General features: G+C 41.3%; 2 protein-coding genes across 2 annotated transcripts in view; one reads left to right on the top strand and one right to left on the bottom strand.

The window, feature by feature from the left end:
• Positions 1-868: 868 nt before the first annotated feature.
• LOC307104465 (coagulation factor XI-like) lies at positions 869-2,092 on the top strand (the record flags this gene model as incomplete). Its single annotated transcript, XM_079779361.1, has 2 exons — positions 869-998; positions 1,965-2,092. 2 exons carry the CDS (start codon positions 869-871, stop codon positions 2,090-2,092), a joined length of 258 nt encoding a protein of 85 aa, XP_079635487.1.
• Positions 2,093-4,690: 2,598 nt separating this feature from the next.
• The window catches only part of LOC307104099 (cytochrome P450 4V2-like), a gene marked incomplete at its 3' end in the record, with an annotated part of 68,372 nt that continues 54,537 nt past the window's right edge, over positions 4,691-18,525 (bottom strand). Inside the window, exons 3-11 of the mRNA XM_079778736.1 lie at positions 18,050-18,135; positions 17,101-17,291; positions 16,653-16,722; positions 14,857-14,983; positions 12,885-13,070; positions 9,032-9,134; positions 6,640-6,774; positions 6,368-6,547; positions 4,691-4,970 (exon numbers count right to left, since the gene is read on the bottom strand). Of these exons, the coding sequence (XP_079634862.1) occupies positions 4,798-4,970; positions 6,368-6,547; positions 6,640-6,774; positions 9,032-9,134; positions 12,885-13,070; positions 14,857-14,983; positions 16,653-16,722; positions 17,101-17,291; positions 18,050-18,135 (1,251 nt within the window). The remainder of the gene's footprint in view (positions 4,971-6,367; positions 6,548-6,639; positions 6,775-9,031; positions 9,135-12,884; positions 13,071-14,856; positions 14,984-16,652; positions 16,723-17,100; positions 17,292-18,049; positions 18,136-18,525) is intronic.

Raw genomic sequence — 18,525 nt, 5'->3', positions numbered from 1 at the left:
ACACCGAGGGTATTTTTTCCCCATTGATTTTTAGAGAGAGTGGAAGGGAGGGGGAGAGACAGAGAGAGAGAAACATCGATATGAGAGAGACACATGGACAGGTTGCCTCCCAATGCGCCCCAACCAGACTGGGGATTGAGCCTGTAACGGAGGTACATGCCCTGGACAGGAATCAAGCCCGAGACCCTTCCGTTTGCAAGCCAACTCTCTGTCCACTGGGCCAAACCGGCGAGGGGGAACTTGAAAACTTAATAATAAAACTTTCCTGCCAAATTAAGTGATCAGCATTTTCGTGTGTTATTGCTGCATTCACAGAAAATTCCATAGCACCCTGAAGATACAAAATTCACTCTTCTGGATTCTGCAGCAAGAGTGGACAATCTTTTTCTTGACAAGGCAGAGAATAAATATTTTAGGCTTTATAGGTCCGGAGACAAAGTCATGGATATTATATAAGTATGTACATACAACCGTTTAAAATGTAGCCATTAAAATATGAAAACCATTCTTAGCTCGTGAGCTATACAAAAACAGGCAGCCGGCTGCATTAACGTGCAGGCCATAGGTTGCCCACACCCGTTTCCTGTCAGGAAGCAGAATTATTACATGTGATCTTTGAAATGTGGGGATGTTGGGCTGAAAACAACCAAACTCACAGTTGTGCTAAGAAAGTATTTCTTTTGGCATGAGACACAGTAGTTTACTTCTTCTCTTGCCTTTCTGTATGCTGACATTACAGTGTGGTGATTGTGGGGTGTAGGGGGATGGAAGGGGAAGAGGGTGTAGAGGGCAATAAATGGTGATGGAAAAAAATAAAGGAAAAAAACCCTGAGATACATTATTTTAAAATATAAATATCCACCCAGTAATGTTGTTATTTAAAAAAAACAGGTTTACTTGCGTCCTGAAAGACAGCGTTACAGAAACGCTGCCGAGGATAGACATGACAGGAGCCGTTTCTGGACATTCTCTCAAGCAATGCCCACACCACATAAGTGGCAAGACGCCTTACTAGAATGAGTAAATACTAGCTATTGCCCTGGCCTGCTGGCTCAGTTTGTTGCAGTGTCGTCCCTACACCAAAAGGTTGTGGGTTCGATTCCTGGTCAGGGCACATAGGGCAGGCAACCAATCGATGTGTCTCTTTCACATTGATGTTTCTCTCTCTCCCTTCCTTCCCCTCTAAAGTAAAAAAAGACACAAAATCATGCAGGTATATATATACCTGCATGATTTTGTGTCTTTTTTTGTGTGTGTGTCTTAGTATTTAAGATTTTTTTGTGTCTTAGTATCTTGTGTCTTACCTGCATGTTTTTGTGTCTTTTTTGTGTGTGTGTCTTAGTATTTATAGATATATACTAGTTATTGTGATGTATATGGTCACATGATCTTCTGGCTATAAAAGAAAACCTTGACATATGGAAATAAAGTCTGCTAATGAAGTTCTTTCTCTGTGGAATCAAAGTCAGCATGCAGGCAAGTATAGCCCCACCATAGTTTACCAAAATGTATCTCATAGGCCCTATCTCATTACATCAGTACTCACCATTCACTTCCCCCTTCTTCGCAGCTGAAAATTTTAGAGGAAAGTCCTTATTAAACCTATTAATTCAAATCAAAGGCAGCAAGTGTTGAGATGTCACTTGTCTTAATAGTGATCTAGATACTTGGGTAGGTTAGTCAATCAGCCGATCACTGGTGTTAAGGAGACAAGCGAGGCCGGGTCAGCAAATATCGGAAAGAATTTACAAGTCTAATATTGTGTCCCTGTAAGAAGGACATGGGCATTCCTTTTCTGTTTCCACGTGAGAGTAGGAATGAAGGAGATCAAAATAAAAACAACGTCTGAGGAAAGTGGGTGAGCGAGTTGAAAGGGTGAGTCAGGAGGGACAGTGGCTACAGGAAAAAGTCTCCACCTGGCCCCAGAGTCTGAAAGATAGCATCCTTTCTGCTTTTATTTCCAGCCTGTGACACAGAAGTTTATGAGGGCCTGGACACGGAGGGCGTGAACTACGATAGCTCTGTCACCAAGGATGCGGAGGAGTGCCAGGGCAGATGCGCAGATGACATCTGCTGTCACTCTGTCTCCTAGGCAACGGGCAGTTTCCTAGCCCAGAGCACAGGCGAGTGAGCCCCGGGACAGGACATTATCTGACGGAGAGAAAAATGGGGATTCCTGAAAATTAGTTTCATCAACTTGATGCCAACATTTCCTTTTAACCCATGAAGCATTTCTATAATATTTATAGTTTTCTTCATGAAAAGTTCTACCTTTTTAAATTGGCAATTTTGAAACAGTTAAAATTGGCCTGATTATTCCATTCCCAGCCTAAAGGATGCTCTAGTCTGACCCCATATTCAAAACAAAACAAAACTACTTGTACTTCTCCAAATAACAGTTTCCTGCCAAAGACAAAATAACTGAAGCCCATGTGGAATGTGTTAACCTGCCTCATACTGGATTTTGAAATATTCCAGGGATAAATGTATTATATAAGAATGTAAAATGATTTGATCTCTAATGATTAATCTGTGTTCTCTTTTTTTAAAAAAAAGGTAGGAAAATATTCTAACTTTTATATTTAGAAATAAATTGAGATGTTCTAGATTTGTACAGTAAACTATAGCTACATGAAATCCAATGGAAATGGGGAAATAAATTCAAATGACTAGCATTTGGATTTTAACTCTCTGCTCTCTCCATTCACAAAAAAAAGAATAGTGGAAAGCAAAAAAAGTATCAAAGATTTATTTCAAAAACAATGATAAAAGAAAACAACCCCACCCAAATGAATCATTAAGTTTTCATATTTAATATTTAAGCATTTTTGTCTTTAGCTTACCTCAAAATACATCTCCTTACATATTTTACATCCAAGACATAGCACAGTGTGAATAAGCCAGGAAATTGGGAGTTGCTAGGCGTTACAAAAGAGAGAAGTCATTAATGCCTACATCCCCTTGTCCTCTCACCCCTCTCTCATGTTGTCATTTTACTGATAAAAAATCGAGTTGGCAAAATTCACAGAACCACCAGGTCCTGGCAGAGTGGGGACTCCATCCAGCTGTCCAGCCTCCAGATCAATGCCTTTCAGAGTAATTCCTTAGCTGGATGGCTCAGGCAGTCTCCAAGTGGGAATGTCTCATCATCTGATGGTTTTTCTTACTTGCATTTGGAAGAATAAAATATTTTTCCATTTTTGTTTTATTTTCAGTAACATTAGTCTTTTGAAGAATACCCAAACGGGGACACCAACCAGAATAATGAATCTCAATGAAGTGGTGTCTGGATTTTCACTGAAATCTTGTGCACTTTCTCACTTGGGTAAACTATGATTTCCTTAATGAGGTGACTGAACCATTAAATAACAGTTGTGGATGGTAGGTCTGATGGGCCTAACTTAGGGCACCTATTTTATGTTCACCAATGACTTGGACCAATGACATGTTGTCTTCTTCATTTAAAAATTTTTATTTCCTATATACTTAGAGATTATATTTGAATTTAAACTTAAAATAATCACTTTGGTGTTCCTAACATAAAAATTTTTGAAAGATTTTGAGATAAATGAACTTTAAAAAATTATTATTAAGACGTTATTTCTTTAGAGTGATTTTAGGTTCACAGCAAAACTGAGGGGAAGGTGTAGAGGTTTCCCATATACTCTCTACCCCCACATACCCACAGACTCCCCATTATCAACATCTCCCACCAGAGCAGTACATTTATTACAATTGATCAACCTACATTGACACATTATAATCACACCAACTCCATAGTTTACATTATAATTCATTTTTGGTATGTTCTGGAGGATTGAAATTCACAGTAGTTTCACCCTAACCTAAGTGCTAGATTACTAGACTTCTAGTGTGTGGCTTCTCTTCTCCTTAATAATGGGAGAATTCTATAAGATCTGTATTCTAATGATACACCCAGTTATAGACCCGAGTTTCATAAAGCATTAGCATATTGTAGTAAAGATTTAGAGTTTAGACCTCTATCTATTTCCAGCTCTGTCACCCACTGGTGGTATGACTTTGGATAGAAACTTACCTCTGATTGATCTTATCACCTTCAAATGAAAAGGAGTATAACCTGATAAGGTCTAAGGTGCTTCTAGCTCCAAAAGGCATTACAAGGGACTGGAGATCACCAAGAGGAATCTCTCCTGATAATATATGATGTGTAAAGGTAATTGTGATGTTATGTAGAATGAAATGAAATGAAGGCCATAAGTACACAGTTAAAAGGGAGATAGGAACAGAACCAATGAGTCAATTTATAAATGATCTGCTCTACTTGATAAAAATCTGAAAAGTATCATCATCATAATTATTATCATAACTGAAGCCACTGATATAATTTTTAAAACCTAAGCTCAAGCCTAAGTATTTAATTACCCTTTTCAAATTAAATGTATATGTATACATGTATATTTGTGTTCAATAAGCATACCTTAAAAAATTCTGGAACTTCAATTAACTTATATCCTTTAGGCCTGTCAATTGAAATTGAATTGGCCTATGGATCCCTCTGTTGAGAAATGTATATGTTTATTTGGGTACAGCCATCAGTAAACTTGCCTTTTGTGATCAAGAGCAAGGGTAAGATAATGGTGGTGATAAAAATATAAAAACTCTCTCTTTGGAAGACTTGACCCCAAGGTAAGTGGGGATAAGAAAAAATTGGGTGTATGGAGTAAGACTATTAAACTCATGATCTACACATTGTATATGCAAACTTTCTCTTAAAGAAAGACCTTATTCCTACTAAGGCACAGCCCAATAATACAGTTAGGATGCATCTGCGTTTCTCCTCTTCAACTTGATCCAGATGCCATTAGTAGGACGAAGAATGACCTCTCCTGCCAGACCAAGTTCTTCTCTTTTCTGGTTGGATTCTACCCAAAAATGCCTCAGGATGCATGAAAGAACGACTTTTTCTTCCATCATGGCAAACTTTTGACCTTCAAATTAATGTGAATAACATGACTTTAATTACAGATCTATCTCAAATGGGAGAAAGAACAGGTGCTATTAGAGGGAGCAAGTGATCTTAGATTTTCACAGTAGGCCCTGGGAGAACCAGTATCACTGAGGATGCTTCCTAATAATAAAGATTCTTGAGTGCCCTTCCCTGCTCCCACCCAGTGCATCTGAATAGCTGTGTGGACAAGGAATCTAGCCCACGCACCACCCAGTTGAGTCCTGGGCTCATTGAAGCATGAGAACCACTGTTCTAGAATGCTCTCCTCTTGGACCTTTCATGTAGTTTACTATAGAGTTACCAGGACTCATTGTACCAATGCCTGCATTTACATAAAGAATAAAACGCCAGACATACTAACACCAAAAGTGTTTATAATGCATGGCGATGTGCATTCATTTTTTTCAAGTACTTTCTAGTGAGCATTCTCTGTTTTGGTTTTGAAAAAAGCAATTCTTAAAAGCAATAAAAACAGGTTAAATAAATTAATTGTTATAAATAAGCTTTCTACCATATAAAGTATATTCTACTTCAATCCAAAGATCTACATTTTAAAACTATACCATGAAACTGTTAATGCTTTATGTTATGGGCTGAAAGGTAATCCCCCAAATTCATCTGCTGAATTCTTAACCCTCAGTACCTCAGAATGTGACTGCATTTGGGGATAGGGCCCTTAAAGAGGTGAGTAAAATAAAATGAGGTCCTATGGATGGGCCCTAATCCAACCTGACTGGTGTCTTTATAAAAAGAAGAGATCAAGCCCTGGCTGGGTGGCTCAGTTGGTTGTTATGTCATCTCATTCACCATATGGTTGTGAGTTCAATTCCATCAGGGCATATACCTAGGTTGTGTGTTAGATTCCTGGTTGGGGTACGTATGGGAGGCAACCAATCAATGTTTCTCTCACATCAATGTTTTCCTCTCTCTCTAAAAATCAATAAAAACATATCCTTGAGTGGGATTAATCAGAAACACACACACACACACACAGAGAGAGAGAGAGAGAGAGAGAGAGAGAGAGAGAGAGAGGAGTAAACTATGTGAAGACACAGGGAGAAGACATCTATCTATAAGCCAAGGAGAGAGGCCTCAGAAGAAACCAGCCCTGCAGACACCTTGATCTTGGACTTCTGGCCTCCAGAATTGTGAGAAAATAAAATTCTGTCATTTAAGCCACCCAGTCTGTGGCGCTTTGTTACAGCAGCCCTAGAAAACTGATATACTTTACAACAGTCATAGTGAAGTGGAGAAAAAATAAAACAATTAGTTTTTTAAGAGACTTGTATCTGAGACACTACATCTCAAAGACATTATTGTGAGAAACCCCCTGCCATGTGTGCCTGAAAGGTCAAACCGATTCTGATGAATACAAACCTATACAGTTTCTGGGTCCAGCAGAGAAGGGCACATATGCGTATGGATGGCGTCCGGTCGAATTCTCGGGAAAGAACCGCTCTGGCTTGAACTCCTCAGGGTCTGGGAAGACCTTTGGGTCTCTATGCAGTGCGTAGGGAATGATGAGTATTTGAGAGCCTTTCGTGATGTTGTACCCCCCTGTCATGAGGCAGTCGATATGTCATGAGAACAGAGCAAGACACACACAGAAAAGTCCACTCTCCCCACTACTTTCAGGAAAGAATTCTCACCAACATCACAATCTTCATTAAGACCACGGGCAATTATAGGCACAGAAGGAAAAATACGAAGGATCTCCTTAATAACACACTCCAGATATTTAAGTTTCTTCAGGTCTTCTAAGGTAACAGGGCGATCAGAATTCCCTGGTCAAAGTAAATACATGAAATAAAATTAATGAAAGAACTATTTGAGCTTGGCAAATAAGACATCAAAGAAGAATATATTATAACATTAATACACTGAATGTTAAATACCAACAGCTCAAGTAAAATTCTGAATAGTATAGATAATCAAAATAAAATGAGTCAATAATGCTAAGTAAAAAAAAACAAACAGATACAAAACTTCACATGTTGTATCATTAAATTTGGAGGAAGTCCTCAGAGTAGACAAATCCATAGAGACAGAGTGTAAATGAGGTGTTGCAGGGGCTGGAGGAATAGAACATGGGGCGTGGCTGATTAATTCTGCAGGGTTTCCTTTTGGCTACTGAAATGGGTTGGAATTAGACAGATGCATAACATTGTGAATGCATGAAACTATAAGTTTAAAACATTCAATTTTGAATTCTCAGAAGCTCTTCCAGAAGTGTATCTTCTCCTGGGTCAGATTCTTGGACTCTCCCCATAGCCTGGCCCCCAAACGCCCTCCATTCCCTCCTCAAAAAGAAATCCAAATGGCTTCTTGGTCTTCCCAATGAGAGAAAAAACACAGCAGGAAGCAACCGAACATATTGAGAAAGATAAAAATGAGACAGACCAACTCAGTGAACAAGCCAGTGAGGAGATTCTGAAGGTCAACCTATAACCAATTCTGCCAACCATTGTTTTTCAGAAGAGGTAGGAATTGATGGCCCAAATCCCAAGTTTCCGAGTAACAACATTGGCAACCATCTCTATGCCTGCACTGCTTGGGGAGATGGATGGGAAGGCACTGTGTTATTTAACCAGAGTTGAAGCACAGAATTGAAAAGTAATAAATCAGGTCACAGAACAGCTTTTCATTTCCATGAAAACCCTTCCTTGGAAAGTAAGTGCACCCAAAGAATTTCATCTGAGTGCAAGCCGTGATGCATTTTCAAAGTCCACTGAAATATCTGGAAAGGATTTGATGAAATGTTCAAATCCACTGCAGGATAAAGCCAGCAGGAAGAGGCTGAGAACCAAAAATCTGGTTTATGGCCATTCTGATGCAGGTGCAGATAAGGTGGGAGAGATCATCCAAGGTGGTGTTTGCTAAAATCCAATTCATTACTACTTGCTTCCTGATATGGAAGATGAAAAAGGAGAAGGAGAAGAAGATGATGGAAGGGGAGAGGGAGAGGACTGAAAGCTACCAACGAAGAAGCTGATGAGGATGAAGGAGAAGATGACTAAGGAACACTGATGGACTCCAACCTTCTTTTTAAAAGTTTCCTCCAGTCACTGGGAGCAAGTTACAGTATGGGATTTTTTTGTTTTGTTTTACTCTTAGGCTCAGTCATTCTGCTCTTGAAGTCTTTTTTCTCCCTTACATCCTGGTTCTCAACTTATTTGGGGGAAATACCAATATAGTGGACAAGAATCTCTAACGCTTTCTGTTCCAAATTCACTTTTTTTTTTTTACTTTTAAAAGTATTTTTATTCTTTCCATTGATTTTTATTTATTTATTTTTCTTTATTGATTAAGGTATTACATATGTGTCCTTATCCCCCCATTGCACCCATACGCCCCCACTCATGCCCTCACCCACTGGTTTCTGTGTCCATTGGTTAGACGTATATGCATGCACACAAGTCCAAATTAACTTTTATCCCTTCCTGACTCAACAAACCCTGTATGGAATCAATGCCCCTGTGCTCCCTGGGAAAGAAAAACCTTCTGCTTATGTTGCTCCGCTGGAGGCTGGAGGCTCAGCCCGCCCAGTAGTGCACAGAATTCTAGCATTTTCCCTCCTTTCTCTGTACATTGAGCACACAGATTACACTGTCTCTGTGAATGTGGACAGTTAGCATTTACCAACATACACCTGTCTACTTTCTCTTGTATGGAACATTTTTTAAACTAAAAAAAGAAAATGGGTTTATAGAAGGTCAAAGCACACAGCCATGACTTGTTACTTTATACACAGTGACTGCTTCACCTATGAAGCAGTGAGGTCCTGAGCACAGGGACAGGTATCTGTGTAGCCCCAGCCTCTTGCCCAGTGTAGTCACACGCCAAGCAATCAGCAAACACCCTTAAACAAATGGTTGAGGTTTGGAAAGGACATTAGGCCTGGAAGGTGTCCCAATTGGCAGCCTTCCTGCTTATTACAGTGTCTTTAGAACAGGCCCGACTGCACTTCCTTAATGAGCAAGAATGCCATTTGCTTCAGTGACTTGGGACCTCCTGTGTAAGCAGTGAAGAGGCCATACGTACCAAACACTTCATCCAGTTCATTGTCCACTTTTTTCTGGACTTCTGGATAGCAACCCAATAGGTACAAGGCCCAGTTTATTCCAGCTGCAGTTGTGTCATGGCCCTACAATGTAAGAGGGAAAAAATAGCTTAGAAAGCAGAGTTCTATTGAGAAGGTTAGGGATGCTAGCTCTATTTTGAATTGTCTCTGGATTTGACAGCTGTGACGTGACCCCAGACAGAACAAGTTAATTTTATACAGTATTTTAGCTCCGTGGGGAACAAACCAGTGAAACAATCCCTTCAAAGGGGACGCCTCTGGTACAGGGACATTTCAATAGGACAGAGTCACATACTTGGTGAGAGTGGCTGGGCTGGGCTAACAGGAGGCATTCCAAGGGAACTTCGTGCGCTGGACTGTTTTTGAGGAAATAAAAGTGTGACTTTCCTGAGCCAAGTGGCCAGATCTGCACTTCTCCACTGTCCCCCATTTGTACGGTCGGCTTTACCTGGACACCAGGGAGCACATGGGTGGTTCTGAGCAATAGTCTCCACATCAAGAAGTTGACAAATAGCCCCATTTAACTTTGCTGAGTTTAAGGCAAAATATCAAACATTTTGTAGAAACGAACTCAATTATTCTTCACAGAAAACCCATGAGAGCCCAGCCAGCCTGGTTCAGTGCTTCAGCATCGACCTATGAACCAGGAGGTCATGGTTTGATTCCTGGTCAGGGCACATGCAGGAGGCAGCCAATCAACGATTCTCTCTCATCATTGATGTTTCTATCTCTCTCTCCCTAAAAAAGCAACAACTATCTAATCTTTTAAATTTGTCTTTTTTTTTTATATCAAGACCAGAAATCTCTTTAGAATCACAAACTGGTTATATTCTCTACTAGAAGGAGCTGGGAAATGGTGGCTGACAGGACGGAGGTGAGGGAGAGGGTGTGAGTGAGTGAGGAGGTGACAGGGGAGTGTGTGGACGTGTGCAGTGTGTGTGTGAATGAGTGAGGGACAGTCAGATCCGGCAGGAGAACCGGAGGCTGGCAGACCAGGCTCTCCTGGACAGGGAGCCCCTACCACCGCTGTGGGCACTCCCCGGGCTGTGGGGCTCGAGCAGGGAGCCCACGCCATCTTGACGGGGAGACGGGCCTCCTCTAGGAACTCAGCACCACCCCAGACTGGCCTTGGACACGGCCTGCGACCCTGCAGCCACACCAGCCAAAGGCCTGCTGCCTCGCCCACAGACCTGCAGACCCTAGGACATCTGCCTCCAAGGGCCCACGGCTCCCGCAGCAGTGAGTGGACTTCCCTCTCCCTGGCTGATTCCTCCAGACACCGTGGGCATGCTGATCCAGTGCACAGACACCCTGAGTCCGCTGCCCTGGCAGAGGGGGTCTCCAGTTCCTCTGTGAGCCACCACTGGGTGCGCACATATCCAAACAAGGGCACAGGGACCCGGCAGTAAAAATTCGAACTTCCCACTTCCAAGCTGCCTGCCCACAGACACCGAGGTCACACCGTTTCAGCACACAGGTTCCCTGAGTCCGGCCCCCAGCAGGTGGCTCCCAGGTGCCTCTGTGAGCAGCCGCTGGGCGCACTCTTATCCAACCAAGGGCAGAAGACCCTGGCTGCAGAAACTCAGACTTCCCCCTCTCTGACTGCCGACCTCGCTTACCACAGTAGCACTGATCCAGAGCATAGGCCCCCTGAGCCCGCTGCCCCGTCAGGCAACTCCCAGTTGCCTCTCTGAGTCACCACAAGGCACAACCCTGGTTGCCAGCATCCAGTCCCCACGGTAGCACTGCTCCAGCACAGGGGCTCCCTGAGCCCGCCACCCCAGCAGACAGCTCCTGGGTGCCTCTGTAAGCCGCCGCTGGGCACTCATATCCACCCAAGGGCGCACAGCTCCCCCAGCAGAAACTGGGACTTCTCCCTCCCCAGGTTGGCAGCAAACCACAATCATGTAGCTCCAGCTTGTGGGCCCCATGAGAACACAGCCCCAGCAGATGGCTCCTGGGCCCCTCTTTGAACTGCCACAGGGCCTGTGCCTCTCCAACCAAGGGGCACGTCTCTCATCAGAATCTACAACATCTCCTTCCCAGTTGCCAACCTCTGGACACCTTGGTGAGTTACTGAGGATCCGCCTCCCCAGACAAGGTCGAATTGTTTCAGCCACAGACTCCGAGATTCCCATAACCCCAGCTTCTGGTTCCTGAACCCCCTTGTGATTCAGAGAGGGAAATCACTTTGGCCAGAGTCCCACTGCCTCAACCGCAGACTATGGGACAGCCGCATCCCACAGTCACAGGCTCCGGGACCCTCATAGTAAGTTACAGAGTGACGTTATCCCAGCAAGAGTGACACAACACCAGCCAAAGTCACAGTACCTGAGCCTCAGGCCCCGAGATCCCTTCCTCCCAAGCCCATGGACTCTGGGAACTCACAGTGGGCACATACCAGTGAGACCTCAGGCAACCCTTTCCACAAGAGCTGGAACTACAATCACATCGAGAACAGCTGGCACAATGAAGCTGGGAGTGAGTCACATTGCCAATCTGTGATGAGACGTCATTCACGAATAAGAAACTAACATTCATGACACCACTACATCAAGAGAACCCAAATAGCTCAAGTAGGGGGCTCTGCTAGATCACCAGGCCCAGGAGATCTGAGAGACTGCACCACTGGGTTCCAAAAATCACCAACTACATAGCACCACCCCCAAAAACACCTGGGTAGCAAAGCAGTTGGATCTAAGACATAGAAACCATTAAAACATTACAGCAAAAAAATGGGGAGACATAAAGACAATCCCCAAAGGAAAGAAAAAAAAGGAATCACCAGAAAGGGAATTAAATGAGATGGAGGCAAGTAACTGATCAGAGAAAAAATTCAGAGTAATGGTTATAAGGATGCTCAAACGTCTGGATGAAAAATACACACAAATATATTAGAATATAGGAAGCTGAATAACAATGTCACCAACATGAAAAGGAATCAAGAGGAAATGAAGAATGACCTAGCTGCAATAAAGAACATAATGGAAAGCTTCAACAGCAGACTAGAAGAGGCTGAGGACCACGTCAGAGAATTAGAAGACAAGGTAGAAACACACACACACACACACACACACACACACACACACACACACACACAGCAGCAACTGGAAAGAAAACTTTAAAAAGCAGGAGGAGAGCCTAAGGGAGGTTTGGCACATCAAGAAAGAAACAACATCCACATAATAGGGGTGCCAGAAGGAGAGGAGGCGGAGCAAGGAATAGAAAACCTGTTTGAAGAAATAATGACAGAAAACTTCCCTGGTGTTGGGAAGAAAAAAAAAAAACCATACAAGTCTACAGCTTTTTGAAAGAAGAAAGTTGATTTGGTATTTAATTTGGGTCTTAACCCTTTGCACTCGCTTGCTTTTTTCTCGAGCTGCTACCAATGCTAACCATGTCGAGTCACACTCGACATCCGAGTGCAAAAGGTTAAACTTTGTAATTCTAGCTACAATATAATGACTCTTCATCAGTTATAACAAGCTACTTCAAAATGCTAAAAACTTTTTAAAAGAATTCCTATAAATTGATTATCTTTTTAAGTTAAAAATAAATTGAGAACAGATCATCCCTTATACCAAGGATCCCAACATATTTTAAAAGGTGGCTACAAATAATTCTTGCTTTTTCATGTTATTTCTAATTTGACTATTAAATGCTTACACAACTCTAAGTATTAGTGCTGGCTATTTCTTCATCCTTTGAATTTTTAACTCCCAAGATTAAAAACAAAACATTTTCTTGTTATGTAACAGGAACTGTAATTTGTTTAATGATGGTACATGAGACTTACATGACAATGCAAAATACCTCAAACATGAAAGTGTCCACTTCTTCTCGAATAGCCTCATGGCTTAGCTTGTTCCCTTCATCATCCACCACATTTAAAAGCAAGTCGAGGAAAGCCTTGCGTTTTCTATTGGAGGGGGTCGTGCCCTTGTCATCACTTTTACGTTCTTTTTCTCTCTTTATTTCATTGGCCCGTTCATTGATGACCTGTATGATTTAAATGATCACATGCTTTTGTATAGAATTTGATAAGGCCTAATGGTCCATTTTCCTGTGAAAATATACCAGCTTCTTTAACTGATTTTTTTCTAAGCCTTTCTTGTTCTGTCTCACTCAACAGGAACTTAGTTTTTTGTGAAAATATACTAAAGCTTTCTGTGAACATTTTTAGGGCATTATTTGATAAGATTTTTAAAAACAAATTTAATGTCAGGCAAATACATCATTTCCAAGGACTATTTTTGCAGCCTTTCCAACATGGGAATAGAGTAGTAGTCTCCTGAATAGGGCCCCAGCGAGTTGGAAGAGCTCATGAGAAAAAGTTGGGTGGTGGAGAGAACACAATCATTATGTAATAGACTAATTATAGATCACTCTAATGACGTGTTGTATTGGAGAAAAGAATCACCCTGTATGCTTGCCTCTCCTTCTGCCTGGAATGCTCTTGCCTCAGAAGCCAGCATGACTAGCTTCCTCCCTAGTTTTAGATCTCCGCTGCCCACTGTCACACTGTCAGGGTCACTGCTACCCTAGTCCCTGGCACTCACTCTCTTCCTCAGCCCGCTTTACCTCTTTTCCATTTCACTTCCCACCTGGCATTGTATTTGTTATTTAGTGACTTTCTCCTCCAACTTCAATGTAGCAGCCAATTTGTCTTTATTCATTGATATGTTTTCAACCTTTAGAACACTGCTTGGCATTTTAGAAATGTCCATGAGGTATGCGCTGAATGAGTAAATGAATGAAAGCCCCTGAGCTTAATTTGGTTACACATTTCAACTTTCTCCTCCTTTCAGGCAATCGTCCAAACCTGCTTCTGCTTTGAATGAACAGATCCCAAGTTCCGTTAAGATAAGCACCATGTCCTCTCTTTGATTCTTGGTGGAACCCCTGGTGCCTGGCACTTAGTATGCAATTTTTGATATTATCCATCCAATCTGGAATTCATTCATTATTGATATTTATATTAAAGCATGAAATTTGAAGACAAGTGTAATTGTACCTATAAAATACAAACTGTTCACCGTTCACCTCTTGCCAGGCAATTATGCTATACTCCACTGAGGGCAGCTCACTCCCACATCTCATTCATCTAACATCTAGGGACTCTACCACTTGATCAGTTGGTGGAGGCAGTACCTCACTGTCAGGAAGCAATGCCATCATATTTTAAACTAAAATTTACAGCAAAGGATAAATATAATTACTTCGGCACTTTAATCAGGACATTTAAATTATAATGCATGTTTTCAATTAAAGTTTGCCTTTCCATAAACATACATTTAACACAAAGACAGACTATATCCAGAACATTACTTTTTCCTTGTCATTAAAAATTAAATAGTAATATCTAGTTAATTTCCTTTTCCAGTTTAAGATACTGCTATAAATGCCCTTTGTCTTTGAAAACCATTGCTTAATCCAAACATTTTTCAGAAGATTCTTATAACACAGATCCCTGTGTCTTTATTCTCTTAGCATAGCACCCAGTTTGTTAATAAACTATCATAGCTCATATCACATTTTGTAATTATTTATTTATAGACAATCTCCCCCAGTAGACTAACCTCCCCAAGGAGGGAACATTAATGACTGGGTATGTTAACAAACATAGGAGTCATGCACTTATAAAAGTTCTAGAAAGTGATAGTGGTAGGGGTTGCACAACATTGTTAATGTGCCTAATGCCACTGAATGGTACACTTAAAATGGCTATTATGATAAATTTTATGTTATGTATGTTTGACCACAATAAAATAAAATGAGGACTTACATTGGTGGTAAAATTATGTAAGATCTTTAGGTTCCTTTTGTGGTCCCTTCCTTCTTTAAACAAAAGGTACAAAACGTCATGCCAGAACCAAATCGTCCTCATTCTTTGATGTAGCAAATCAGTCATCCTATAAACAGGGTGCAAATGTATCAGCTGATATATCAAAAATGGGCACTGCTTGAGTACCTATTTGGTGCCTGGTCTCAATGAGGGTAATATCTGGCAACGGTGATAATTCGTCTTAGCAGCTACTAAGAGCTCTATGCTCAATGCTCAACAATGAAGGCATGGGTTATTACACACCCAAGGAAGCTTAAGAATTAAATGGGTCCTTTAGAGGAATGAAGAATCCATTACAAAACATCCTTACTAGATGGCCACCTGATCTCTCCTTCTATTTCTCCGGGAAGAGTTCCGGACCGCCCCGAGCTGTCTGTAGCTCTTATACCACAGGGTGGGATGAAATCTGCCTGTTTAATGTCCACACATTTCCTTGATCACTCCTCTGGCTGTCCTCTTCTGCAGTAAAGTGCCCCTCTGTCACATCCCTGTCCCGAGTCGCTCCCTCAACATTTCCAGTGATGGAGCAGAAAGACCTAGACATGATCTCCTCCTTTGAGAGCAGCTTCAGGCCAATTCTGCAGAGTGGCCTTTTCTGGTCACGCAATCTGTGGGCCCTATTGCTGTTTTCTTCTCGAATATCAATTTTATTTCTCTTTGTAGGCAATTATTATGGGTTGTAAGTTTATACTTATTTGTTTCAATGCTTGTCTCCCTGTTATTCTGTTTTGTGGGCCACTATAAAACTAGTCAGTATCTTATGTAATGAATGGCAGATTATATGCTATATAATAAAAGCCTTTTATGTTGCATGTCTGGTCATGCAGACGACCATTCAATCAATCAAAGCGTAATATGCTAAGGATATGCTAAGACTGCTCAACTGCTCACTATGATGTGCACTGACCACCAGGGGGCAGACGGTCCATCCTGTATGTTAGCTTGCTGCTGTGGTCAGGTGGATTAGACTGAATGAGATGGGCAGGATATGCCCCTGAGCCCTCTCAGAGTCCCTCCGGGCTGGCTAACCTCCCGCATCCCTCCCTGGCTTGATTATGCACCAGTGGTATCCCCAGGCCTGGCCTGCGCGGTCTTATAATCTGGGGGGGAGGACCCCCGCCCCCGAGAGCAAGAATTTCGTACACCTGGCCTCACGTATGCTATGTGTTAAAATGAAATGGGCAGTGGACTTAAAGACAGAACTCCTCAAATCAAACCCTGGCCCTGCCTTTTAATAGTTGAATAATCTCAAGCAATTTTTCAAATAAATATGACTATTTCAATTAAAAAATAATACACAGTGCAGAAAATATGGGAAGAGAGAATTAATAACAACCAAACAAGAAAGAGAAGCACACAAGACAAAACAATAATCACAGCTAACATTCTGGAATAATATTTATAAGTTTTTTTAATGAATAATTTTTTACACCTAGTGGTTATCATGTTAAAAATATTGTTTTTATCTTTATTTTATCAATAAGCATCATAATGTAATTGATCAAGATATCATAAAATAATCATTTAAAAATATACCATAGCTTGGGTGTTCCATAATTTATACAATAAATCCCCTACTATTAAAATACAAGCTTCAATGATTAGGTTGATTTGTAGTGCAATATTTCATTGTGAAACAATGAAAAAGATACAACATAGACAAAAAATTATTAGCGATATTTTTTAAAGCTTGAATCAATAACCATTTTAAAAATAATTAGAAGGGTTCTGTTTACCTATAAACTGCACGGACATACTCAGAATCATCATTAGTCTGAGCATCAATATTCTTGCCCATAGCTGTTTCTGCAAAATATGGGTGAGAAGCAACCATTCAATTCATGCACATGCCTTCTGTTTATTTTCCAGTGGCAAACACTTGAAAAAAGACATAAATTCTTATATATGTTAGAATTGTTCCTTTCCCCTTTCACTCTTGCACCTTTTGTTTCTCCTACTCCCTGTTCCTGCTCCTCCTTCCCTCTGACCTTCCTGGCAGGTGGGCTCTGCTTGAAGCCCTAGCAGTGAGCACTGCTTCTCAGGAGCCCAGTTTAGCAGAAGGACCACCCCAAGGAAGCCAATGTCCTTTCTAACCCCTTCATTTGCTTCCCAGTGAAGTGTTATTTTCTATTTGGGCCATTTATGGTTACACCATAGCTCTAGAAACAAATCAATGAGACTTACCACAGATGATATCTAAGGCACAAAGAGTGATGTAAAAAAAGCAGTTAAATTTTTCTCCGTCAACATGTTTTTCAAGCTTATTAACCAATATGTTGGCTTGTTCATTCATGACATCTAAGAATTCTTCCAGAATGGTAAAATGGAAAGTGGGTGTTAACAGTTTTCTCCTAGAGCGCCATTTGTTTCCAGTACTAGAAGTACAAGACATGGTTACAGAGGAGAGAAAAGCAACATCCAAAACAAATAAAGCATAGTCAAGACAACAAATTCTCCTTAATTCACAGATTCCCAAATGCGTTGGTCAGAATGTCAAGGGGAGATTCACATACAGTTACAGAATGGGCATATTTTAGATATCCTTCTATATTACTAATATTTAAAAGAGCACTCATCAAAATTGAAAATTTTAAGAAGTTTTCTAGATTTCTAAGTTCTGAGTTTCCAAAACTTAGAAATTTCCCCCCTTTAGCCAACCTTAACCCTCTGAAGATCAAGGAGCTCCATGAGTCTACTTTGATCTCTAACATCTTTGAAGTCTCCAAAGTCCCCACCGAAGCCCTGCTTTCCCTTTCTCAGTTCATGGGGTCCTGTTGCTGGATGGCAGGGCAAGGACTGAAGTTACTGTGCTCCGCTCACTTCTCTGAGGATGACTGCCGTTTTCATTGGATTTTCAAGATTTCCCTGCTCAGAACTCCCCTGTGCCGTACTCCCTTTATACATTGGCACTTTCTTACCCTCCTTGGAACACTGGTGATCATCATGATTGAATGCCATGGCTGGAGATTACTCTACACCCTGGGTTCCTGTCTCTCAGAGGCCCATTATCACCCAACCATTTCAGCTTCTCCCTACTGCCCGACAGCACATTCTTGCTATAGGAGAACTACCTCATGTCAATGCCTGACATAAGTTACGCACAAGACAACTTTACCGATTTACACTGACTTACCTTGTAAGAAGTCCTAGGCCAAGCCATGGTTGTATGAACCTGTACAGATGAGACTTGTCAATTTGCTTTGAGCTGCTTAAAATTACCTTAGAAAGAGAGAAAAGAATAATGAGAGACAGAGATATGAAAGCCACCGTAATTATAAGAATACTGGGCTAGAACACAACTACTTTCTAAAGTAACATTTCATAACAATTACTTCATTGTGGTTCGTTTTCATTACTATGACTCAAAGAAATTCAATTAGAGTTTGGAGCATACAACTGTCACTCACTCTTGGAGACTAGCTGGAGTTGACTGAAAGGAAAATGTACAAGAGAATTCCCTGACTCCTGCCATGAATTAGGAGCGAAGTGAAGTTGTTTATTGAGGGTAGGAGTGAGGGAAGGGAAAGTGGGTGAATCAAAGGATGATCACATTTAGGGAGACTGAAATCACAAGTTCATGATCAGGTATGTTGATTTGGAGGCATTCAA

The sequence above is a fragment of the Cnephaeus nilssonii genome (assembly GCF_951640355.1).
Source record: "Cnephaeus nilssonii genome assembly, chromosome: 8".
In the NCBI taxonomy this organism is placed as follows: domain Eukaryota; kingdom Metazoa; phylum Chordata; class Mammalia; order Chiroptera; family Vespertilionidae; genus Cnephaeus; species Cnephaeus nilssonii.
Note: the sequence above shows the minus strand (reverse complement) of the source record. Positions and strands in the feature narration are given on the sequence as shown.